General features: G+C 36.4%; 1 protein-coding gene across 1 annotated transcript in view; it reads left to right on the top strand.

Moving 5' to 3' along the window:
* LOC132393873 (protein prune homolog 2-like) overlaps positions 1-26,813 on the top strand; it is a gene marked incomplete at its 3' end in the record, with an annotated part of 166,822 nt that overhangs the window by 19,577 nt on the left and 120,432 nt on the right. The window contains exon 5 of the mRNA XM_059969267.1: positions 302-396. Within this exon, the coding sequence (XP_059825250.1) occupies positions 302-396 (95 nt within the window). The remainder of the gene's footprint in view (positions 1-301; positions 397-26,813) is intronic.

The raw sequence follows: 26,813 nt of genomic DNA, 5'->3' as shown, positions 1-26,813 counted from the left end.
AATATAGAAAATTTTGGAAATGCTCAGCAATCATTTCCTGGGCTTGTTTCATTTGTTCAGTTAAGTACTGCTGGCATTTACCAGAGAAATCCAATATTCCTTTTGCTTGCTTGGCATTACTTACTGCTGCAAATGAATTTTAAGCAACAGACAACTTTACTAATTCTATTTTAAGCAATAAATAAAATTTCAAAGCAATTTAAATGCTGGTTCCTGTGAAATATAATAGCCAACAGCAATATAAATGATTATTCATAGGGTGTGTAAAGAAAATATTAATTTTTTTGTGCCTTTGTTTTAGGTTTAACTACTGAACAGATTTTGCTAAAAGATCTAAAGGAACTGTCGGAAGGAGATACAAAGCTCGCTATTAGTACTGTGTACATGACCCTCGAGGTGAGTGAATTTCTGGGAAAACTGGATATAATTCAACAACAGCAATATGCAGGGTGGTCCATTCCATCACATTTTATGTTTACTTTTGATATTACAAACAACATTCACAGCACAGTTTGAATGATGTTACCACTTCTTTACAGACATAAATGCTTAATTGTGGACTGATTTGCATAATGCATATTAATAACTTTCTTAATGAAGTGTGATCCATCATGTTTTTGAATATCACAAATGAAATATTACATTCTTTCATTCTGAGAGGCGTGTCACTGTGTGATGGCTCATAGGAATTCCTTAATATAGAACTGAGCAGGATGTTTTCAATTCTCTGGATCAATCCATGACTTAGCTGTCAGGAGCAGAATGCATTTAAAGTCCGGATATCAGCCATGAAAACTATGAATTAAAAAATCTTTAATGCACTTTATTAAATATCATGGGTCAACCATGCATAGCCCTGTAGAAAAAAATCTTTGTTCAATGCGGCTGTGTATTCTCTCTGCTTTTTCATTCTATAGTTCGTTTACTGTAGCACATTTCATGTTATGTGGCTGACACCAATTAATTCATATGTATTTTTTCTGCAGTATGGTTTTCATTTATTCTACTGCACTTCCTTTCGTAATTAGGTGTGACTGGTTGTTTTACTAAGATACATTATTTTCTTTGAAAATATGAGTTTTTTAATTTTCTATACTGAATTATTCATAAAATTATAGACTACTTGCAAAATTAGGACTGTGAATTTTGAGAATGGAATTTAACTAATGGATAGAAAGATATATATTACCTAAACAATCTTACCAAGCATCTTGTGATCCAAAAGGTTTTAAAGGAGTGCTGGATAGTATAAGAATGTTTAAGAAAAGTTTGCTTTAGTTACTGTTCTCATTCAATGCTAACTTTCTGAAGTCTGCTATTTTTTTTGGAAAAAGGACTGCAGGAAAATAAACAAATAAAATCCTACAAACCATTGATCACCAAATAGTAGCTTCATCCAACTCATCAGCTTTGCAATTTTTGACTTTGGTAGATATAAACTAAATTATAACTTCCCTTGTTGATAATCCTAACACCAATCACTTTGAATAATGGTCATTTTTGTCCTTCTTTTGACATCTTCTCTGTTTCTCCCACCCAATAACTGTTTTCTCAGTTCTGTGAATCATTTGTTTTATTCCATTGGTTCCAAATATTTTAATAATCTATGCATGTTTTCCATTTGCTGATGGTATAGATTAATTCTGCTGCATGTGACTAGTACCTGATACAAAAATAATTGCAGATCTTTCTGATTTTATACGAAGTAGCATTAAAATTCCTTTTGCTGATTTGATATCAAGGTGTATTACTGAGTGTTGGATTTTGTAATTTTTTTTCCACATTTCTCCATTAATCTCATATATCATAATTTATTTGGTTATTTTATATACAACATTCTATTTAGCTGAATCACCACATCTGACATATTTCTGGGTTTTAAGTTGCTTATAACTAGCATCTTGATAATCTCATTTATTTTATTATTTATAAATTTATAGGTCAAGAAGCAACCAATATTTACTTTGTTCATTTTTGAAATATTTCATCAGTGAGGGTTGGGGTGCAATGCTCCAATTCTCCGTTGCCTTTTCAAACCTCATCCATAATTCACTTAGCATGTTCTGCCGTGAATATCATATTTGCTCATTCTGTACCCAACTGGCTCTCTATTAAATAAAAGCATTAACAAAATATTTTCATAATTCAAGCAATAGAGCCTTATTTTGTTACACTTGCTGTTGTTTGCAGTATGATATAGCACTAAAAGGAATATATCCTGGCCCCGATGTTCTGTTTACATTCTTAGTCACTGAGGCTAATCAAAGAGGCTACAACAATGGTCCAAATGATAATCTGTTCATGTGTGAGTATGTGGTTAGGACTTGGAGGACCTTGAACAAGGAGAAGTACACAAAGATAAGGCATGAGTGTTACTAACATGCAGGAAATATTGTGGTTGTGCAAGCAACCAGATGCTCAAGAATGTTGCACTGATTGCAAAGAAATTATATCAAAGATTCTGTCAGTAAGTGGAAACAGGATTATGAAAATGGCATTGCACTTGCTTGATGGTGAATCAAACAATGTTATGCTGAATTCACTTCACAGCTCTTGAGTTTAATAGCAAAACTGCCACTTAGGTTTAAGTATTGTGAAATAAGCAGTAACAAGCAACTGTTTCCTTAATATAGAATGATTATATGATATATATACAATGTCTGAAATACATCTTGTTTGATGAACTTCAATAAAAAAAATAAAATACAAAAAAAAAGAATAATCCTTTTATTGGTTCACCAGTTAGACTTCTGAAAGATATTTTTGAAAATTGTGTGAAAATAATTATGAATGTTATTAATATGCACTCCATTAATTGCATATCTTCTTACATTAATAGGTCTGTATTCAATATGTACAATTGATAGTACTGTACCCTAAATAAGTAGGTATATCTTTGCCTTTACTGCTTAATCTTAGTTCTGAATGTAGTATGCTGAAACCAAGCTTCGTGGGGAGATTCTGTTGTTCTTAAAATCATTTTAACTTGGGACTTGTTTTGTTTTTGCATGGATGGTTAAAAATAGTAGGAATCATTAGGTATTTGCCATGCAGAGGCTAATTATTTTGTGAGAGGAAACTGCGTTGGGAACTCTGGAGAATAGTACTTGGGATAAAAGTGAGAGGCAGAGAGCAGTTGTTCAGCATGATTGCATTGGTGGATAGGTAGCAAAATTGCTTATGAAATTGTTATACTCTATTTTGTGGATTGCATGGGGAAAATATACAATGAGAAAATTAAACTATTCTGGTTGTAGAGTTTGCTAAAGTTTTTGGATTGTCTGTGCATATGATATAATAATCAACTATCAATAGGGAAATTAAACTGCACGCATTATATGTTTTGACATCACTTGCACAAAATTCATTCTTGCAAATGCAGTCTGTACTGCTTTTTATGAGTGATACCGCTTGATGTGAATTTTTGATGGATTTTATTCTAGAACGGTGAAAGGTCTCCAAGACCTAATTTACTTTGTAATCAGTGATAGAGCAAATTCAAGATCACGTTTAATTGTCATTCAATCATCCACGTGTATACAGTTAAGTGAAACATCATTTCTTTGGGGCCAAGGTAGAAAATGCAGTAAATGCAGTCACACACATCATATAAAGTTACAATGGCAGATACAGTCACAGGTAACATTAGTACAAGCCCTTCAGTGGAATGGCCTGAAGATTGATAGTTCATGGGATATTGTCCTGCAGCCGTGTTTCTGCAAGAATAAGAACACAGCAGTTTCGCATCTCCCGCAGCCGCCGAGAAAGGCAATCCCGCTTAGCTTCCAGGGGGTGAACACCAGAGAACAGTACCAACAGGAGAGACAGCCTGTTAGGGGCCAGCTCGCAACACATGGATTCCAATGCACTTGTCACATCTCTGTTTCCTTCCACACCACCTCTCCTGAGTGGCAGTAACAAGCGATGCTATGGCATTAGGGTTTGGTCTGGACAACAACCAAGGCCACATAGCTCCCCCACCATAGATCTCACCAATAAACTGAAGTTACTGTCCATTACATCTTAAAATTAGAGATTGGCTGAAGGAAGGAGGCACACGTTAGTTTTGGAATAGTGTTGAGTTTTGTAACCAAGTTTACATTAAACTTAACATATACATGCCAACTGAAGTTGAACTCATAAACGTTTGTGAAGTGCCCAATGTTTTTCAAGTTAGACTGAAGCTAAATTTTATTACTGTATTGACTTACTTGTGGAAGGGAATGTTTTGAAGAAGTAAATGCATAATTTGTAGTTATAAGATCATCACTTATGGTTGAACAAGAACTTTGTGCCTTGGTCTGGGAATATGTCTACTGTGCCAATATTGACATAGGATGATCTAGTGTGATTTTCACCACATTTCACAAAATACTCAGTACTTCATCTACCGGCTGTTCCTTTCTGATGTCAATGTAGATCTGATTTAGGGAAATGTGTCAATCAGATTTTGTAAATCTTACAGAAACACAATAAGTAGCAAGCTAATGCTGCTTTTAGATTACTAATATGCTAAGTTGTTTTACTCAAGGATGCTAATTAGTTCAAAGTTAGAAGTTGTTTATCAAGCATATTCATACTGTCTCAATCAAAATTCAAATCCATTGTAAACACTACCTTCCATTGATTCTTCTGTGATGATATTAGGGATAAGTATAGAAAACTCATAGTAATTATATTTTAGTGAAATTGTCAAATGTCTTGCAATTTGGTTAACTTTGTGAAAATGGCCAGATTTATCAATGTACTAGTACATAGATATGTAGTGTGTAGTCTAGGCCGCCGTTAGTCTTGATAGACCATGGATTTGTTTCCCTTGGAAAGTTTCCAGGGCGCAAACCTGGGCAAGTTTTTTTAATGGAAGACCGGCAGTTGCTCAAGCTGCAAGTCTCCCCTCTCCACGCCACTGATGTTGTTCAAGGGAAGGGCATTAGGATCCATACAACTTGGCACCGGTGTCGTCGCAGAGCAATGTGTGGTCAAGTGCCTTGCTCAAGGACACACACAGCCTCAGCCAAGGCTCGAACTAGCGACCTTCAGATCACTAGACAAATGCCTTTACAGTATTCAGAATTTCAAAGCCTTGTTTCAGCTGGCCTATATATATCTTTGTTTCTGAGCTTTTAACTCTAATTAAGAAAGGGTAGTAAAATGATTGTTGTGTATTTCATATTTAGCAATATGGCTAAGACCAGAAGTGAATGGCAAATTCATTAAAATGAAATTGGACATTTGCTTGGCTGTTTGTCGTTCTACAAAATGAGTTTGAAAGGTATTTCAAAGTTACTAAACTGAAGCCTGTGCATATTCAACTAAGAACTTATACCGGAGAAAAAATAACTCCTGTGGGAATGATATTTATAACAGTGAAATCCAACAACTACTAAGCCAGACTGGGCTTGTATGAGGTAAAATCAGGACGGCCAGCATTGTGGGGTTGTGAGTGGCTAAGACAACTACAACTTGAGACCCATCTGCCATTGACATGCTACATCGCCTGCTATAGAGTCAACTGGAAGCAAGTTAAGAAAGGTAGAATTAGATGCAAAGACCAAAGCCCAAATGGATGAATGGAAGACCAAAAAGAATCAAGTCAATGGAGCTATGGAAACAGAATTTGTCAGATGATGTGGATGATCTAACAATGAAGAGTGATCAGATTGTAAAGGGAGCTATAGAAGGATTAATTCAGTGAACTAAATGCACCTTCCCAAGATCAAGATGCAATTTCTAGAAAGAAGAAAAGGGAAAAAAGAGAAAGGCATGAAAGAGTGAAGGAATATGAGAAAGAAAAAGAGTGGGATTGGGAGAGAGAGCGAGACCATGATAGGGATCAAGTGAGAAGCAAGGATTGAAGTAGATCCAGAAGGAAAAGCTGAGAAATGGAGAAGTGTGTCCAGAGCTGTCAGAACCACTTCCTGCAGTTTCAGAGTCAACTCCTATGACCATCAAGGAGGAGGCCTCCGTACCGGAGATTGTTTTCACAGCCGCACATCACACCTCCCTTGTCAGGAGAGTGGTTATCCTGCAAGAGTAAGGAATCTTCCACAATGATTAAATATGTAGGCTGAATGGAACAGTTTAAAATTTACTATACTTGTATATATGGCATACTACATATATAGTTGAGGTACATTCTATATTGAGTTGGAGTTTATAGCTAAGCAGGGAGGAATGTTGTGTCTTTAATATTGAAGTAATATTTGAGTAATATTGTAAATATATTGTTTGATTAAGCATTCTTGTTCATTTAAATAATTGATAGTGGGTTATATGTAAATAATTTAAGTAACTTAATAAGTAACTTAAGATGTAATGGACAGTAAGTGCAATGCATACATTATGACACCACCAGGTGATACCTGTGCACCTTGCTTAAAATAAAATTAAGTTAGACTCACATTTCAGGTTCCTGTCTTTTCCTTCTAATCAGTTTAATGTTTGGGAGTTACAAATAACAATGGTATGGAATAACATTATTCTGGTTTCTGGTTTGAAATTAATGGTTTTTACAAGTTGTTATTGGACATGGATTTTATCTTGCTTAAAGATCAATGAGACCTCAAAATTAGGTCTCTCTGCGAGAATTGCTGCCTATAGATCCGTCCATGAAAATTTGGAAGGTCAATCTCCCTGGCTTTTGCATGAACTATCAAATAGTGTTGATCTAGTTAACTTTTTTTTAAAAAAAGTTAGCTAATGAAGTTATAATAGTCCCATTTATAATTATTTAACTTAATGATAATAAATTGGTTTATAGTGCCCTTAATCTATCGAGGAGCATTTATTTTAAAATCAATTCATTAATAGTATTCATAAAATTAGAATTAACTGAAATTTGAATAGTTCTCTTTATAATTTTACTTCACTGATCCATATGTAAGCTAATGGACCTAAGTTTATGGCAAACAATAAACAGCTAAATAAACAACAACGTTATAGACTTAAAAGTAGGTAGTTCTCAGTGGCATTAAAAAAATCTACAAATAAGTGAATCCAATCCCTGGCATAACTTGCCAGGAATCTGCTGAAAACATGTCCCAGTGTTTTAGAGAACCAAGGCACTCATTTTTACATACATACTCTGGACTTTTGGTGGCATGCTGCATAGCCGAGGGGAGGCCATTAGAAATTAATATTAAATAAATCACCAAGGGGTCCTTCCGCAACCCAAATCTTAAAGCCACATAGTGTGCTACTAATGGGCTTAAATGGTTTGAAGTGGATTTGTTTCATGGATGTCATTTACATTATGTATATATTTATTTATGACTTTTTAATTGTGGCTGGAAATAAATGTTAGCAGATACTGTGTTCCCCTTTGCTGAATACATACTGTATGCTAAATCAATCAGTTCCAATTAATCTTGAGCGTATAATGCAGTGTGAGACTAATTCGGATAGGGTCTAATATTATGAAAAAATATTCTTTTGTGATGAAAGGGGAATTATTTAGATACTTCATAGTCAAGTGCTCTGCCAGTTTATTTATCATTAATGGGCAATAGTATTGCTGCTTTTGGAAGCAATTAATAATTTGATATCTCACAAAAAAAACCTTGAAAGAATGATAAAGTGATTCTTCATTTCTTTGCCTTCATTTTTTATCATGCATCATTGAATATTATTTTGCTCTTTATTTTTGTTTATAGATGTATATACCTCATGTCATAAAGTAATAATATAGGCTATTTCTTTAGAACTTTAGATAATATATTGTAAATTTGAAATGATGCATTATAATGGATCCTAGTTCCATTATATACTTCATCTTGTATACTTTGGTAAAAAAAAATCCATTCATTTGATAGAATAGTGGTCCGTTTCATAGATGAATCACACTTAATATCTGGACATAATATTCATGTATGTAGGAAACACAAAATGGAGAGGAATATCTCCTATTAACAGAGCTTATCTTGCCAATTACCCAGATTTGATTTTCGTTTTGTTCAAAGATAAAGCCAGTAGCAGTTTTCATTTTATTTTGTAACTAATTTTATAAGATTTCCATGATACAGAGGTCTATGCATTCTACTCAATGCATGCTTAATTTATATTAGAAATGGTTCCAATGGAAATTGTTTTAAAATGGCCAGGTGGATTTTTAATAAAGACATTTTGGGTTTCTGTTCTTTGGAGATTGTTTAATACATTTGTTCATTGTGGGGGGAAAAGGCACACAATTAGAAACTGGAAGCTTTGCTCATTTTTTTTTGGTGTTGTATAATAAACAGTAGGTTATTTGTTTCCTTCGAATTGAAAATGATCAGGCAGCTAGATGATATGACATTAGCTCATAAGCTGCTGTGGGTGTTCCATACACTGTGAGACTAATGCGTTTATCTATCTAAAAGTTATGCAAGTTTTATTTATCTCTCATACTGTCAAAAGTGATGTCTTAATACTTTCACTGGGATTTGATGTCTTTTTTTTTTGCAGTAATTTATTTCATGCCTGTTGTTGTACAGATGTTGTATCAGCAGGATTTTCTTTCTTTACATTTTATCTGTTACTGTTTAACCCTTAAAATTCTAGTCATGGAATTTGCTATAAATGTATTTTCCATATTGTACGTTACAGTACATAGTTTCGAGCCAACATTAAGTTGCATTTTAATCATTACATAATGTAAGTTGCCCAACAGAAGATTTCAATTGGATATGTGAAAAGTGCGTGGTCTATTCATATCATGTTGTTTTGTGTGCCTCTGACATTAGAAATAGAGGTTTATGTTATTTCCTGATCATACATGCCTATAAAATTGACTAGTATTTAAAATATATATATATATTTATATCATCTTACATGAAGTTGTCTTGTGAACAAAGTAAATATTATATACTTTTATTGGATAATTGTGGGCTTTGATAGTTGGTTGATTCTGGGACTCATATGAAATGTATTCTCTGCCTTACTGTGAAGTGGTTTGGACTTTGCAAGCGTCAATGAATTACAGATGCCAGCCATTCATCATATTTGCTTTACCACAGACTTTCCCTAGGCTTTTGCATTGGAGCTTTGAATTAGAAGGCCATTTACAGAGTTGCCTCTCAAATCGAGGAGTGGGTGAATAGGGAAAATAAGTATATATTTCCTTAGCCATTAAAGGTGAGAAGTCCTTAATCAGCAGCACAGTATCTAAAAAAATGGAAAATCTATAGCAAAGCATGTACAGAAAGTAACAATGAGAGACAAAAAAGACAGAATTAGACTATGAAAAAATAAAGATTTTTTACATTTTTGTTTTATTTATATCTCCAAAATTTGAAGAACATAGACCCCACAGTTTTACAAGTAAAGTTACAGTGCTTGAAGGATGGTTCTTTAGTTAATAATTACCATGCTGTTCAAAGTCCCAAGTAACACTGGGATAAATTTTTAGGTGAGTTGTGTGGATTAGTTCAGCAATTACTTGTATTTAATTAGTTTGATGGTGGGTCTTGGTCTGAATGACAAGTGCAGTGATGTTTCTGGCAAAGCAAGGTAATTCCAAACAGTAGGTTCTGAGTTTCTAGATATAACTTATCACTTGATATTTGTGATTAGTGACCATCTAATCATTAAATCTAGATGGCACTTCACCACGGGCCTGTTACATGTTGCTAAAATATATATAATTAATTTCTTCTATACTCTGTGGCTTTCAAATTTTAATTGTGACATTATCAATTTGTTCATAGCTATTTTGGCAATGATTTTTGATCAGTCTGTATATGGTATTGCAATATATTCCTCACAACTGCAGTAGACTACAGTTGGAACTTCCTAAAATTACAGCAGAACTTCCTTTTAACATGGGAAATATCTCAAACTAGAAATACTGGAAACACTCATTAGATTTGGCAGCATCTGCAAAAAGCAACAAAGTTGACATTTTAGTTCAGAACTAAAGTTGAGAGAAAGCAAGTTAGTTATGATTTGCAGACTATGTTGAGGAGAGTTGGGTAGGTTTGGATGAAGTTAGGGTTGCCACCTTGAGGTCACCTGGATGAAAGATTAATGGGGGTGATAGTACTTGGAGTATTGTGTGCAGTTTTGGGCTCCTTACTTTAGAAAGTATATATTGACATTGGAGAGGCTTCAGAGAAGATTCATGAGAATGATTCCAGGAACTGTATGAGGAACATCTGGCAGCTCTTGGGCTGTATTCCCTGGAGTTCAGGAGAATGAGGGGGGATCTCATAGAAGCATTCAGAATGTTAAAAGGCCTGAACAGATTAGATATGACAAAGTTACTTCCCATGGTAGGGAAGTCTAGGACAAGAGGGCATGACTTCGGGATTAAAGGACGTCCATTTAGAACAGAGATGCAGAGAAATTACTTTAGACAGAGGGTGGTAAATCTATGGAATTTGTTGCCATGAGTGGCTGCGGAGGCCAAGTCTTTGTGTGCATTTAAGGCAGAGGTAGACAGGTTCTTGATTAGCCAGGGCATCAAAGGGTATGGGGAGAAGGCAGGGGAGTGGGGATGACTGAAAGAATTGGATCAGTCATAATTGAATGGTGGAGCAGACTTGATGGGCTGAATGGCCTACTTCTGCATCTGTATCTTATGGCCCTGTGGTCTTATAGTGAGACAAAGTGAACAAAAGCTGTGAAATGAGGACATTATTGGATGAGAACATGAACAGGATCTTACAAGTTGCAAGGTTCAGTGTAGTGGTACACGTGTAGCAGGTCAGGCTTTGCAAATGGAGAGAGAAAAGCTGAGCCGGTAACACAGATGAATGACTTACCACAGAAGTGACCAGGCTTGATACACTTAGATAAAAATGTCAAACTTGAGTGAAAGTCCAAAAATCGACATGCCCAGATGAAAGATGCAATGCTCTTGCTCAGTTTTATGTTCAGCCACGTATTTCAAGGCAGTAAGACAACAATTCAGAGTGGGAAAAGGATGAAGAATTCAAATGGTAAGCAACAGGGTGCTCTGATTTGCCTCTAAAAGTATTCTGCAAAGTGATCCCACAATCTGTGTTTAGCTTCTCGAATTTTGAGTAGAACATGTATGCACCAACAGCAGTGCAGTGCAGGAAGAAGTGTAAGTTAGACAGCAAATGAGTGCATATATTATACATGTATATAAAATTGTAGAATCAATAGAAATATTTAGTGCTAAGCAGCTGTTCAAGAATAATCATCACTGTAGAGGAAGGAGACGTTAGCAGAGATGATCTGAAAACCACCATCTTTAGGAGTATGGCATTTCTTCAATACTCTACTAAAGTATCCGTCCAGATAAGTTGTTGTGATTGTATCCAAGAGATTGTCTTCCGATTCTGATACTTCAGATGTGTTTTGGCTTTGTTTGTATCTTTGTCAGAGGCTGGAGTAATAAATTTTAATTATAGATGTTTAGAATTATGAACGGATTTTCATTAATCATCTCAGGAAAATCAACAATTTCTTCAGCAATCTCTGGTTTACTAACATGGCATTATCAGGGTTTTTGGACATCCAGATATTATTACCTTGAGTATTGACCCTGACATCCTACATATTACTTCCTAATACCACAAAAATGTAGCAACACATTAACAAGATTTGTAGGCTCTGATAATTTTTCCATTCACTGCTAACATATCCACCATATTTTTGATATTGCAAGATGCCACTCAGCAGTTACTAAGGAGCTCTGAATATACATATCTAAGCTGTGTGCTCAGTAACTGTTGTATCTAAATGTATCTGAGATGGTTGGGAAGTCTGATGTTTGTAGAAGTCCACAGTTTTAGCTGGAGGCATTCTGCACAAACTTGATTATTCTGTTATCTGTCCTGTTCACTTTATCCTCATGTAGCTGAAATCCAGATCAAATTTTCAAGCCTTATATGCAGTTAAAATGGAAACTAAGTCATTTTTCTGGTTTACCACTGAGAAATGAATATTCTGGACTCTTTGGCATGCGACACCAGCTGCGATATAATCTTCTTCTTCTATTCAGAAGAAGGAAAAGGCAATGACATACTTTAATCAAATGCATCAAACAGTGAGTATCTAGTGGTAGGGGTCAAGTTTGTCATTCATTATAGATAACACTGCATGTGGTGGCCTTCTCTTTCCAGACCATTGTGGAGTCAAACTTTTATTTGAACTGAATGCCCTATAATATGTATATAGAAAACCTTATTATATTGCAGTTATAAATAAAAGATGAATTGAAGGGGAATCTGGATCTTTCATAAGCTTTCTGTAAAAAATATTGTTCTGTAGATATTAAAATTAAACAAATGTTAATATCTGTTGAATATGTTGAAATGTAACCTGTTCTCTAATGGAGCACAAGGGAATATGAAAAACTAGGAGAACACTTGCAGTCAAGGTGCTGCTGAACAGGATGCTTTCTAAATGTTAGCTGCTGAGAACTGAAATATAATATCACTGATTTTATGTAAAAAAACAAACTCTGTTTACTAATTTACTTATGTTTTATAATTTACTATGCTTAGAGGTGGGAAAATAATTGAAGATGTTTTAAGAGTAGGTTGGTAAACATTTTGTTTATTTGAGTTGTGTAATGGTGGGTTAGGATGCAGGATCAGGTGGGGGCGTTGTTGACAACAGTGGCTTTGGTAAACTGGAGAAACTGTGAGTGTAGCATTACGTTGATCTCCTAGTGATGCTTGAAGATGAAAACAAAATCCTGCCTACTTTCATTGCCTGGAATCTTTACATGCATAAGCTTTGTGGGTTTGTTTAAATGTCAGTGCCCTCTTTGCCAACTACATCAATGCCTGGTGCTGTGGGCAACTGTTAAGTTGTATCAGCCATTCAGCATTCCGAAAGGCAAATAGCTGCAAGTACTTATTATGGAGCTATTTCCAGCATTTCCCTGATATTATAATAGACAATTCACACTTGAATTATGATAGAAGACAATGCAAAATGTGATGAACTGGGTGGAAACTTTGGCTACAGTCCTTGAATCTGCTAAATCCTGTGGAGGGCCCTGGTATGATTCATAGAAAATCAATACTCATGGCTGCTTCAAAAATTGAAGAGCAGGCCACCATTCACATTGATATAAGAGATGTAAAATTAATTCACAAATATAAATTAAATGATACCTTGCTTTGGCTGATAGAATTCTTGGATCTGAACTACAAATGTTCCAGATTCAGGCCCACCTTTGGGATTGAGGGCGAAGTTAATTTTTCTTAATAAATTCTTCAATTAAGAGATTAAACTGAGGCCCTTTCTGGTTATAGTGAATATTAAAGATTTTGTCCTCTTAACTGTATTCACGTGAATTTGGTGCAGGCTAGAAAATCATTGTTGCAGTCATGAAAATAAATAAAATACAAATTGCATTCCACAAGAACTTTTCTGAAAGGCATAAAAGGATGCTATGAAAATGTTTTTTTCCCTTTCCTAGCTGCATTGTTGTGGTTTAATGCTGAAACCAGTTATTTATCTCTGGAATTTTGCTTTAGGTCCAGCAGTCCTAATTGAATTTTATTATACTCCATTTCACATTATTTTATGGAAATTAATATTACTTTCATATGCATTTATAATACATCACCACTGAGCAATACACTCATGTACCTAACTGCACTGTGACATCATGTATGACAATACCACAGTTCACCATTGCATCTCACACTAAAGCCCCTTTAATCTTGATCCAATCTCTTGATGTCTTCTTCATAGTCTTCTGTAGTCCTGTGAGAAACTCCTGATGTTAGGTAACTTGATGAATGTACTTGCAAGAAAAAAATGTTAAAAGCAAATATTTTGGAGCAGGTAGAAAATCTTCAGTTTCAGGAATGTAGACGTTAATTTGGCCAGTGTGAAAGATATCTCAGAGATCTTCGGATGTGGATGTAACAAAAGGTTCTTCATTGACATTTTTAATAAAATATTCAACAGCAAAATAATATTGCCCACTTTGGGTTAAACTTTTCACAGAAGAAGAAACAACACAAAATAGAAAAGAGATTTCCTTGAATAACTTGAGTTGAAGGCAGTGGTCAATTCGAGTGCAAATACAACATGCAAAAGATCAGTTTTGTGAAAAGGATGTAAGTGCCAGTGCAGCCAATTGTCTTGATAGATTGAGCCTTCTGAAATTCTGATCCTCACACGTCAATGAATCATAGTTGTGAAGGGCCTAGTTCCAGTGCCCTTCATGATGCTTGTATAGATTTGGTAAATTATTAATCTTTTGTCCTCTATTTCTACTGCATTGTGACACAGCTTTAGCATACCTTTAGGATTACAGTTCCACCTTCCCTTCACTAGATAGCCAGAGTTTTGCCCATAAAAGCTGCTAGTTTTTTTGTTACCTCACAGTAAGCATTAATCATCATGATCCAAGATGCATATTTATTTTAAATTGAAATCCTTTCCTTTCATTAAACTGGTCCCTTACATTTTCTTCCAGGTGCTACTGTGAACAGTAATTAATTTTTTCACCCTGCTACATAGTGCCTGAGTGATTAAGATGTGAACATTTAATGCTTGCAGGGTAATCTAGTAAACTTCCATCACTGTGGGAAGTCCTTATCAATCATAAAAGTTCTGACATTTCATCTGTAAAAATGATGGCTTTGAAAAGCTACTTCCTCTGCAGAGCATTATGAGTAAAGTCTCAACAATTTAGAAATGCGTAGGTGACTAGAGTGAAGTAGACATCTGGAGCTTCGAGACAGGGAGTGGGTGTGTGGAGAGGGGGTGGAGAAAGTTGTAAGAGTATCTCTCCCTTGTAGCAGCTAAAGATTTTTATTAAGATGGAGTGACGTCTACAAAAGAAATCTTTAAAAAAAAAACCAAAACTGTTAATAAGGGAGTAGTCAATAAATAAATCAATGCTTACACTAATTATCAGTGTTCTGACCCAAATATTTTTTTCACTTGTTATCTACCATTGTAAATGGGTAGGGACAAGTACATCCAACAACATGACTCACACCTATGACTCTACTACAGTACAGCATTAGGGCATTGGCAATGGATGCAGCACCTGTAGATTCCCTTCTCAGCCAGGCACCATCCTCATCTGGAAATATGCAGCTAATCTTTTGTTGCTGGGTCTATAGTCCTGAAGCTCACCACCCAGCAGCATTGTGGAAGTACCCAAACTTGTTTATTGTCCATCCACAACAGTGGATGTTGACTGACATGTAAATCCATACTAATGTTGCTAATTGCTGTTTTTGAATTGGTGTCAGCCTTAGAGAAATTCATATACTGCTAAAATATAAACACAAGCAATTCTGCGGATGCTGGAAATCCTGAGCAACACAAATCATGAAGGATCTTGACCTGAAATGTCAGCTGTTTATTCCCCAACGTAGATGCTGCTTGACCTGCTGAGTTTTTCCAGCATTTTGTGTGTTGTTTCTCATATACTGCTATTTCCAATACATACAGCAACTAAATAATTCTCTTTTAAAATCCAACAAAATACCTCAAGTTTAAGCTGGGATTTGAGCAGTTGTTTATAATTTTCTGAAAATTTATTGATGGGGTGTGGATATTACTTGTTAGCTTGGAATTTTTTGCCTATCCCTGACTGATGGCAGGGAGGAATCAATCAATTTCATGGTGCCATGTATAAACCAGAGTGAAAAAAGTAGCAGTTTAATATGGATAAATGTGCGGTTATCCACTTTGGTGGCAAGAACAGGAAGGCAGATTACTCTCTGAATGGTGTCAAGTTAGGAAAAGGGGAAGTACAATGAGATCTAGGTGTCCTTGTTCATCTGTCACTGAAAGTAAGCATGCAGGTACAGCAGGCAGTGAAGAAAGCTAATGGCATATTGGCCTTCATAACAAGGGGAGTTGAGTATAGGAGCAAAGAGGTCCTTCTGCAGTTGTACAAGGCCCTGGTGAGACCACACCTGGAGTATTGTGTTCAGTTTTGGTCTCCAAATTTGAGGAAGGACATTCTTGCTATTGAGGGAGTGCAGCATAGGTTCACGAGGTTGATTCCGGGAATGGCGGGACTGTCATACGTTGAAAGATTGGAGCGACTGGGCTTGTATACACTGGGATCTAGAAGGATGAGAGGGGATCTGATTGAAACATATAAGATTATTAAAGGATTGGACATGGTAGAGACAGGAAACATGTTCCCGCTGTTGGGGGAGTCCAGACCCAGAGGCCACAGTTTAAGAATAAGTGGTAGGCCATTTAGAACGGAGTTCAGGAAAAACTTTTTCACCCAGAGAGTTGTGGATCTATGGAATGCTCTGCCTCAGAAGGCAGTGGAGGCCAGTTCTCTGGATGCTTTCAAGAAAGAATTAGACAGAGCTCTTATAGATAGCAGAGTCAAGGGATATGGGGAGAAGGCAGGAACAGGGTACTGATTGTGGATGATCAGCCATGATCACATTGAATGGCGGTGCTGGCTCGAAGGGCTGAATGGCCTACTCCTGCACCTATTGTCTGTTGTGTATAGTGGAGCAGACTTTCTTCCTCAAAGGACATTAGTGACAATACCACAGTTTCATGGTTGGCCCTATTTCAAATGTAAAGATCTTCAAAAATGAATATAAAAATTGAGGTAGAAGAACGTGATATAGTGCCTATAAAAAAAAAAGTATTCATCCCTGTGGAAGTTTTCATGTTTTATTGTTTTACAACATTGCGAAAACAAGTTTCTACGAATTGGTCTTAATTAATTTCAAATACAGTATAGAACACAGAATAATTGATTGCATAAGTGTTCACCCTCTTTAATATGACACACCAAATCATCACTGGTGCAGCCAATTTATTTTAGGAGTCACGTTATTAGTTAAATGGAGATCACTGTGTACCATCAAGGTGTTTCAATTGATTGTAATAAAAATAGACCCGTATTTGGAAGCTTCAACTGCTGGTGGGTCAGTATCCTGGCAAAGACTATAGCATGAAGACAAAAGAACACTCCAAGCAACTCCATGAAGAGATTATTGAAAAGTACAAGTCAGGAGATGGCTATGAGAAGATTTCCAAGTCTCTGAATATCCCTTGGAGAACAGTCAAGTAATGGAAAGAATATGGCACAGCTGTAAATCTGCCTAGAGCAGGTCGTCCTCAAAAACTGAGTGACCGTGCAAGAAATGGACGAGTGAAGGAGGCCACCAAAAGACTTATGACAGCTCTGGAGGAGTTACAAGCATCAGTGTCTGAGATGGCAGAGACTGTACCTACAACTGTAGTTCAGGTACTTTATCAGTAATGGCTTTATGGGAGAGTGGCAAAGAGAAAGCCACTGTTGAAAAATCTCACATGAAATCTTGGCTAGAATTTGCCAGAAGGCATGTGGGAGACTTTGAGGTCAACTGGAAGAAGGTTCTATGGTCTGATGAAACCAAAATTGAGCTTTTTGGATATTCAACTAAACATTATGTTTGGTGTAAGCAAAGAACTGCGCATCAGCAAAAGCACACCACTCTGCTGTGAAGCATGGTGGTGACTGTATCATGCTCTGGGGTCACTTCACTGCAGCAGGCCCATGAAGGCTTATGAAGCAAGGGGTTAAATGAATGCAGGAAAGTACAGGGAAATCCTGGAGGAAAACCTTATGCAGTCTGCAAACGATCTGCCACTTGGAAGATTTGTTTTCCAGCAAGACAATGACCCCATGCATAAAGCCAAAGCTACACAGGAATGGCTTAAAGACAAGAAAGTTAATGTCCTGGACTGGCTAAGACAGAGTGCACACCTCAATCTAATTGAGAATTTATGACAGGACTTGAAAAGGGCTGTTCACTCACGATCCCCATGCAATCTGACAGAGCTTGAGCAGTTTTGTAAAGAAGAATGGGGAAAAACTGCAGTGCCCAGATGTGCAAAGCTGATAGAGACCTATCCACACAGACTCAAGGGTGTAATTGCTGCCAAAGGTGCATCTGCTAAATACTGGATTGAAAAGGGTGAGTAATTATGCAATCAATTATCTTGTGTTTAACAACTGTAATATATTTTGACCAATTTGATGAAATTAGTTTTCACTTTGACACGAAAGAGTCTTTTCTGTTGATCATTGTTAAAAAAGCCAAATTAAATCCACTGTGATTCAGTGCTGTAAAACAATAAAAAATGAAAGCTTCTTAAGGGGAGGGGGTGAATACTTTTTATAGGCACTGTATTTGTTAGATTTCCCCCCCCTCACTTCAGTATGTCAGTGTTGTCACAGTGAAAGTAAGAATCTCCTTTTGTGATACTGATGAGAAAATACACATTCTAATACTGTGTGGTAACAAAAACAGTGCTGCCCAAATTATGCTGCTTTATTTTTGAGAATTTTACCACTGCATAATATAAAATCCCCTCTACAAAAAAGTAACTATTTTGATGGAGAGATAATGACAGTAAATAATTTAAAGTCAAGTTTACACTGCTATTTCTAAATACTTGGAGCTTCACATTCATGGCTTATGCTGGTAGAACAGCTCAACTTCCTTGTCTCAGATTTGTATATTGGCAGAAATGAGCAAAATATATAACTTACAAGGTCTTATGACACCATTCTAGGTATTTAAACTTTTAGTAATTTGTGCCTTCTCATTAAATGATTCATTTAAAGGCTTGGAGGATTAAAGAGAATAACATTGATTATATAGTTAATATCTTATCTGTTCGAATTTGATGTGCAACCAAACCAGCAATTGGGGATAATGTTGTGAAACATAAAGGTGAAAGGTTGAAGGAGCCTTTGTTTGGCAATTAGCACTGTAAGTGAAACATTCATTATACAGCATGCTGGGAAGTTGATGAACTGTACAGCAAAACTGAGCCTACAGTCACCACTGAGATGAGTCATAACAAAGACTATAAAATATTTATGAGTACAATGAACAGTGAACTGGCGTTTCTTGATGCATGTGCAGAATCTTTAGATGAAAAATTGTTATACCATTAGTTTTTAAAGGAATGCTCTTTACATAATGTATGACTAAAATCACAAAGAGTGAAGCTAACAATTGCAAGAATAAAAGCACAAATGGCATAGTTACGTTCAAAATGCAATTTCTAATCAGCAGGTAAAATCTTATTTCAGTAAACAGTATTTACATTTTCCCCCCTTTGTAGGTTTAAGGTAGGTATTTTGTTCCTGTATTATGCACTACTTTCTCAAGCAGTCAATCAAGATTGAGGATGACTTGCTTGCACTCTGGTTTATGTATGTTTGTACTTTCTACGATGGCTAATGAGATAAATGTTGGCATTGAAGATTCTTCCACAAATGAGCAGGTGTTTTTGGTTTGAGCGGTAGTTTGTGAGCTGGTAGGCTCCATCCACTATCTATGTTCGGGTTTTATATGCTGCCACTGCTTGGCCTCAAGGTTCAAAATACTATCCCAGTAACACTTCCTCCACTTTGAGTGGACTAAAGATTCCCAGACATCATTCAGGATATTGCATTTCTTTATGACATCTTTGAGCACTTCTGGTTGCACGTTATCTCCTAGGGAACAAGACAGGGCGAGCAACAGAAGTGTGTATAGGTAACACTTTGGATCTAGTGATCATAATTCCATTAGCTTCAAGATAATTATGGAGAAGGGTAGAGCTAGTTCTTAGGTTGAGATTCCAAATTAGAGAAAGGCCAATTTTGATGGTATCAGAAAGGATCTAACAAGTATGGTTTGGGATAGTTTGCTTTCTGGGAATGGGGTGCTTGGTAAGTGGGAAACCTTCGCATGTGAAATTTTGAGAGTACAGTGTATGCATGTTCCTGTTGGAATAAAAGGCAAGGCTAACAGGCCTAAGGAACCTTGTTTTTCAAGAGATCATTAGGCCCAGGGTTAAGAAGAAAAAAGAGGTATAGCAGGTGTAGGCAGCAAAGAACAATGTTCTTGAGTATAAGAAATACAAGGGAACCCTTAAGAGGGAAGAGGGCTAAAAGAAGGCTTGAGGTTGCTCTAACAGACAAAATGATGGAGAATCCAAGGGCTTTTACAGATATAGTAAGAGCAAAAGGATAGGAAAGGACGAAATTGGTCCTCTTGAAGATCAGCATGGTCGTCTAGGTATAGAGCTGAAAGAGATGGAGGAGATCTTAAATAGATTTTTTGCCTCTCTATTTACTTGTGAGATGACCTTTGAATGTACAAATTTTCAATGTTCCTATACTTCTAATTTACTTGCATGCATTGCAGATGTGTCTGCTTATTCTCATCAAGTAAGGTAAGTTCAAATGTGTCTTCCATCTGACCTTATCATAGTTGCTCAATAAAGGTGGATTAAATTTGGATGAAAAGAAAATTGGGTGTATGAAAAGAATAGTTTTAACTGGTAGTTCCCATAATCAATGCTAAAAAGTAGAGTTGAGAACTTATTTACATGAATCTTTAAATCTTCTTTTGAGTTGAATGACAATGATATGAAAGAAAATAGGCTATTTTATCAAAATATTCTTGGCTACCCTCTATGAAAAGTATGTGTATATGTGTAACTCTGTAACAGGAACACATGAAATATGGGGAACATAGAATCATAGAATGATCACAGCGTGGAAGGACAGCATTCAATCTGTTGATTCTGTCCACTTCACTTGTCTCCTGCAGCCCTGCAAATTGTTTGTGTATGTTTATCCAGCTCCATTTTCTGTGAAACCATTGCATCTTTCTCCACAGCAAACTCTGCTGGTGTATGTGATTCTTAACCACTGGCTTTTCTTTATGTAGAAACTATATGAGTTCAGGTACAATTAATCACAGGTTAGAAGCTTGGACTTCCTTATGTGCCATAATTTTCAGGGTAGTTTGATCTAGAACAATAACGTATCTGGTAATTGCAGTATCACAATGGTATGAGGTTTCCATGCATCAGTTGCAGCAAAATTATAAGAAAAAATTCTAAGGTGCAAGATTTGTGTTCAACTGGAACATCATGGGTTGATTAGGAGTGAATACAGAAAATGTGAAGAAGAGAAACACCAGGATGTTGCCTGGAGTGACGGGCTCTCTTACAAGGAGAAATTGGATTGTCTAGGTCTCAGCATAGAAGGCTAAAGGGATACATTATTAAGATTTATAAGATTGAGTGGTATGGATAGTCTAGATAGTAAGTGTCTTTTTCTCTGGATTGGGATAGGGAGAAACTAGAGAGCAGAGGTTTAAGGTGAGGGGGAAAAATTTTAGGGAAATCTGAGAGGCACACAGAGGACTGTTTTTCTGGAATGAGCTGCCTGAGTAGTTAGTAAAGGCAGATACAATTACAATGTTTAAAAGGTGCTTGGATAGGAGAGGATTTGATGGGTAAGGCCCCAATGCAGTCAAATAGATTAATGTAGAGAGGCATCATGGTAGCCATCAGCGAGTTGGACCTGTTTCTCTGCCTAATAGCTCTGTGACCATGAGTTTGCAGACAACCTCAAATTGTAGAAAATAAATTAATTGTGAAAGATGACAAAAGCTGTCTGATAACTTAATCTAGGCTCATCAAATGAATCTCTTTAGGTTGACTGAGAAGAGTTGTACCATTAGTTACGGTAATTCCAAGAAGTCCACTTATGTTTATAACATTTATTTTGTCTTTTCTCTAAAGTTTGTAGTGACCTAAACACCCAATAAACAAGGTAAAATTGGTATGTGTTTCAGAATTTAATACTAGCACAAATCATATTAAGTTAGCACTGGAATGGCCTTAACAGACTCCATTGGTAGTTGTTTCTCAGTTAAATAAATCCTCATACTTTCAATTTCTGCACATAATGGTTTTCCACAAAGCAGATGAACTGTATCTTAACTAAGTAATTGTTTTTCACTTTAGTACAGAGATACAGGAGACTGTAGATAGGGTGGTGGAAGGTGAGGAGCTGTTGGCTGCAATGTATGGATAACAGGTAGATGCAACCACGAGGGGATGATGGGCAGGTATGGGAAAGGGACTAATGCGGGATGACTGGAGGAGAATCGGAAGTGGGGGTGGTGGGGGAATTCTGGAAGGAAACACACCAGAGATAAAAGTAAACAGTGAACGTTGTACCTAAACAGCTTATCTAATGTTAGGTATGGTTTATTCATCTGTCTGATCATTCTTACACTTACCCCTTAAACTTGCAGTTGACAAGATTGGAGGGAAAATGTTTTGACTTAGAATCATATGATTGTACAGTGTGGTAACAAACCATTCGGTTCAACTCATCCATGTGGACTAGTAGGCACTCTTCCATGTTATTTCCACTTTCCAGCATTTGGTCTATTGCCCCTGTGTTGAGGCAATTGAAATGCTCATCTAGACAACTCTTAAGCACTGTCAATGATCTCTACCCATTTGGTCAGGTTTAAAGAGCCTTCTAGTTTATCTCCCTCCCAATGCTGAAGTAGTACAATCTTTTTTTAGCAATGCAATACCTCCTCCCTTTTTATTTATTGCTTTGTCTCACCTGAAATTTCTATATTCTGGGATATTAATTTGCCCTGCCTGTTCTTCATCCATGTCTCAGTGATGGCAACAGTAGGCTCCTTGTTAATTAGAGTTTAGAGTCATCTACTTTACTGGTTATGTTCATTGTATTAAAATAGATGCAATTTAGCTTTCAATTCCCTTGATGTGCATTTACTTGTTCTGCCTAATGGATTTTGTAACTATTTCTCTTTTAGCCCATTCTATGTATATTCTGTATATACCATTACTTTGGAGTTTTAGAAAAATCCTTTGCTATGCAGCCTCCTCCTCCATATTTAAGATCTTCCATAAACAAATCTCTTTGAGAAAGCTTTTGCGTTCCTTTCTCTTCTGTCTTTGCTACACTTTATCTCTGTGAAAGTTTTGAATAATCTTTCTTTCTTAAATGGTTCCAAGTAGACATAATTTGGTAATAAAAACATTTTTTTTAAAATAACAGCGCAAGAAAGCCTTGTGGCTTGCCCTTTCAATAAGACCATGGCTGGTCTTGGCCTCAACTCAGCATAAGGTTCAAGATACTTTATTGTCATTTGTCAGTACACGAGTGTAAAGGAGAATGAATTATTGTTACTCCAGATCCAATTCGGCATAGGAAAACACAATAAGCACAAAGAACACAATAGTAAAACACAATAAATATAAATAAGATCAGATTATATACAATTCACAAATATGAATATATAACTGCCGGTTCCCATTACCCTTATCTACTCTGTGGATTCATCCTGCCTTGAATATTTTCAATGATACAGCTCTCATAACTTCTCTAAGGAAATAAATTTCTTCTCGTCTCTACCCAGCTACAAAAAGTGGTAGATGCAGACAAGTCTGTCACAGGAAATGCTCCCCTTGCAATAGGCACATTTACAAGGAGCATTGCGAGAAGAAAGGAGAAAGCATCCATCATCAAGAGTCTCCACAATTCAGCCATTCTCCCTTCTCAATGCTGCCATCTTAAAGACTCATGAACCAAGATAGATAACTTCACTCAAGTCCACACTGAGCTGATCACTGGACATGAACTACTTTCAAGGACTCTACATCTCATGTTCTCAGTATTAATTATCTATCCATCTTTCTAAATCTGTTTTGTATTTGCATAGTTTATCCTCTTTTGCACATTGATTACTTGCCAGTCTTTGTGTGTCAATTTTCAATGATTCTATTGTATTAATTTGTTCTACTTTGAATGCCTGCAAGAAAATAAATCCATATACGTAATTTGATCATGAATTTCCTTTGAACTGTAAATGGGCGAGTTCTTACTTTGAAATCCTGCTCTCTATTTCCAGACTCCCCTTTAAGGGGAAACATCTTCACAGTATCTACCTTTTCAAGCTCCATTAGTATCTTGCAAGATTGATTCTTGGTGTTCAAAATTCAGAACAATATAGGCATTTTGTTTTTAATCATTCTGCAGAAGACAAACTTTTTTACCTCAGGAATAAGCTTGTTTTGAATTGCCACTAATGCAATAGACGAGGGAAAAGGGGGTACCTAATAGAGATGTTTAAAATTTTGAGGAGCCTGGATAGAGTAAATAGGAAAGATATACTCTTCTTATCAAACACTGAGGAAATTAGATTTAAAGTAATTGATGGAAGGATCAGAAAAGAGGTGAGAAAATGTTTGTTTCATGCAGGTGGTTCAGGGGTCTGAAGGAGTGCTGGTGGTAGAAGCCCTCCATGTATTTAAGCAGTCCTCATATATATACTTGAAGAGCTGCAGAGCTACGAGCCTCATGCTGGAAGGTGGGATGGAGTTTCTTGACTGAGGAAGTTACCATGGGCTGAATTGCTTCATGAAATAACTTCTCATTTATTCTTTGGGAAAAAAAAAGGGTTAGATGAGATTTGTCATTATAGGACAGGCCAGTCCCCTGACCCCAATCACCAACTTACTTGGACTTAATAAATGTGGCTATTTGAGGTCAGTCCTTGCAGAAGTTTAACTTTTGAATTTTCAGAACAGATGTAATAAAATAGCAATTATCTGTATGTTAGCTCCACCTAGTGGAACTCAGTTTCTTTGTGAATGCTTTTCCATAAATTGAATGACGTTAACAACGTGCTCTGCTCTCAGTTACCGCACAGAATCGACTCAAGAAGTTTGGCGATGTGCTTACAATGTTTTGATATTAGTATTGTACCTTTGTACATATGAATTTATAAAAGAATAAATGAATTAAGTAGCATGAACAAAGTACATTTAACAGTTGATTACAGATACTGTACTACTTTGAGTTTGCTAGTTGCAATAAAATTATTTGGTTGAATTTACTTAGATAAGAATTACAGCATTAATTTCTCTTAATGCTGGATATTCATGAATTATTCATTATGAGTACCATGAAGCACTTTGCCCATTTTACAATGTTATTGTGTGAACATTCAGTTAGTTATTCAGGAAAGTGTGACGTTCTATTATTTTACTCAAATTTTTTTACACCTAGAACAATTAAGAGTTTGAATATTCTTTGGGACCAAAAGTATAGCTTTGTCTTTACCTAACAAATTTAAATCTTAATCAAATTTGTACGTAATGTATGTACTGCAAATGACCTGGATGTAGATGTAGATGGGTGGGTTAGTCGGTCTGTAGATGATACAAATATTGGTGGATAGCATAGAAGACTGGCAGTTTAAGTCAGTTGCAGATATGGGCACAGACATCGCAGCTGGAGTTTAACGTCAACTGTGAAGTGTTGGACTTTGGTAGATTAAATGTAAAGAGGTGTACACTGTTAGGGCAATTGATGAGCAGAAGAATCTTGGGATCCAAGTTTGTAGCTTCCTGAAAGTGGCTACACAGATTGATCAGGTGGTTAAGACTGTGTCTGGCATGCTTGCCTTTATTATTGAGGCACTGAGTTCAAAAGTCAGGAAGTCATGATGCAGCTTTATAAAACTCTAATGAGTATTGCATACATCGCAGGTCACCCTTTATAGGAAGGATGTCAAGGCTTTGGAGAGGGTACAGAAGAAGTTTTAACAGGATGTTGCCTGGATTAGAGGGCATGAGCTATGATAAGAGATTGGGCACACTTGGGTTGTTTTGAATGGAGCATCTGACTCATAATTTTATAAAATTATGAGAGGCATGGCTGGAGCAGACAGACGGTATCTTTTTTTCCCAGAGTTAAAATGTCTAATACCAGAGGGCATGCATTTAAGGTGAGGGGGTAATTTCAAGGAGATATGAGGGTAAGTTTTTTTTTACAGAGAGTCATGGGTGTCTGGAATGTGCTTGGGGTGGTCATAGAGGCAGTTACATTAGTAATTTTATTTTTAAAGAGATGTTTCGAAAGGCACATAAATGAGAGAAATTGAAGTATATGGATATTATGTAGGCAGAAGAGATTAGTTTAGTTGGACATTTGATCAGTATTTTAATTGTTTGGGCCCAACATTGTTGGCTGAAGGTCCTGTTTCTGGGCTGTGCTGTTATATGTTCTAATAAAACAATGCTGTATATTATTATATATGATTTTTCTTGAGTTCAGGCAATATTAATTTTATAAATTGTTTCCTAATACTTTGTTTACTTTGAACAAATCTATGCACCAAGGAAAGCTTTTCCACACGCACACACACACACACCCCTGATCAAAGTCTCTGTTACTGTGAATAGTTAAGTGAGTAGAAGATGAACTGATCTCCAAAAGTCATAAAGTTAAAGATGAAACATTCTTTTCAACATTTTTAGCAAGATTAGCATATTATTTTAGATTTGTACAATTTTAGAGTGGGGAAAAAAAGGAAGGAAGCACCATGCAGGAGTTTGGGCACTCCAAGAGATTTGAGCTCTCAGATAACTTTTACCAAGGTCTCAGACCTTAATTAGCTTGTTAGGGCTATGGTTTATTCACAGTAATTGTCAGGAAAGGCCAGGTGATGCAATTTTCAAAGCTTTATAAATACCAACTCCTCAAACCTTGTCCCAACAATCAGCAGCCATGGGCTCCTCTAAGTAGCTGCCTAGCTCCTGAAAATTAAAATAAATGATGCCCACAAAGCAGGAGAAGGCTATAAGAAGGTAGCAAAGTGTCTACAGGTAGCCGCTTCCTCAGTTCATAATGTAATTAACAAATGGCAGTGAACAGGAATGGTGGAGCTCAAGTTGAGGTCTGGTAAACCAAGAAAACTTTCCGAGAGAACTACTCATAGGATTGCTAGAAAGGCAAATCAAAAACCCCCGTTTGACTGCAAAAGACCTTCAGGAAGATTTAGCAGACTCACGAGTGGTGGTGCACTGTTCTACTGTGTAGCAACGCCTGCACAAATATGACCTTCATGGAAGAGTCATCAGAAGAAAACCTTTCCTGCATCCTCACCACAAAATTCAGAGTCAGAAGTTTATCTAAACAAACCTGATGCATTTTGGAAATGAGTACTGTGGACTAATGAAGTTTAAAATAGAACTTTTTGGCTGCAATGAGCAAAGGTATGTTTGGAGGAAAA

The sequence above is a fragment of the Hypanus sabinus genome, chromosome 5, assembly GCF_030144855.1.
Source record: "Hypanus sabinus isolate sHypSab1 chromosome 5, sHypSab1.hap1, whole genome shotgun sequence".
Classification (NCBI taxonomy): domain Eukaryota; kingdom Metazoa; phylum Chordata; class Chondrichthyes; order Myliobatiformes; family Dasyatidae; genus Hypanus; species Hypanus sabinus.
This window is presented reverse-complemented; position numbering and strand designations above follow the sequence as displayed.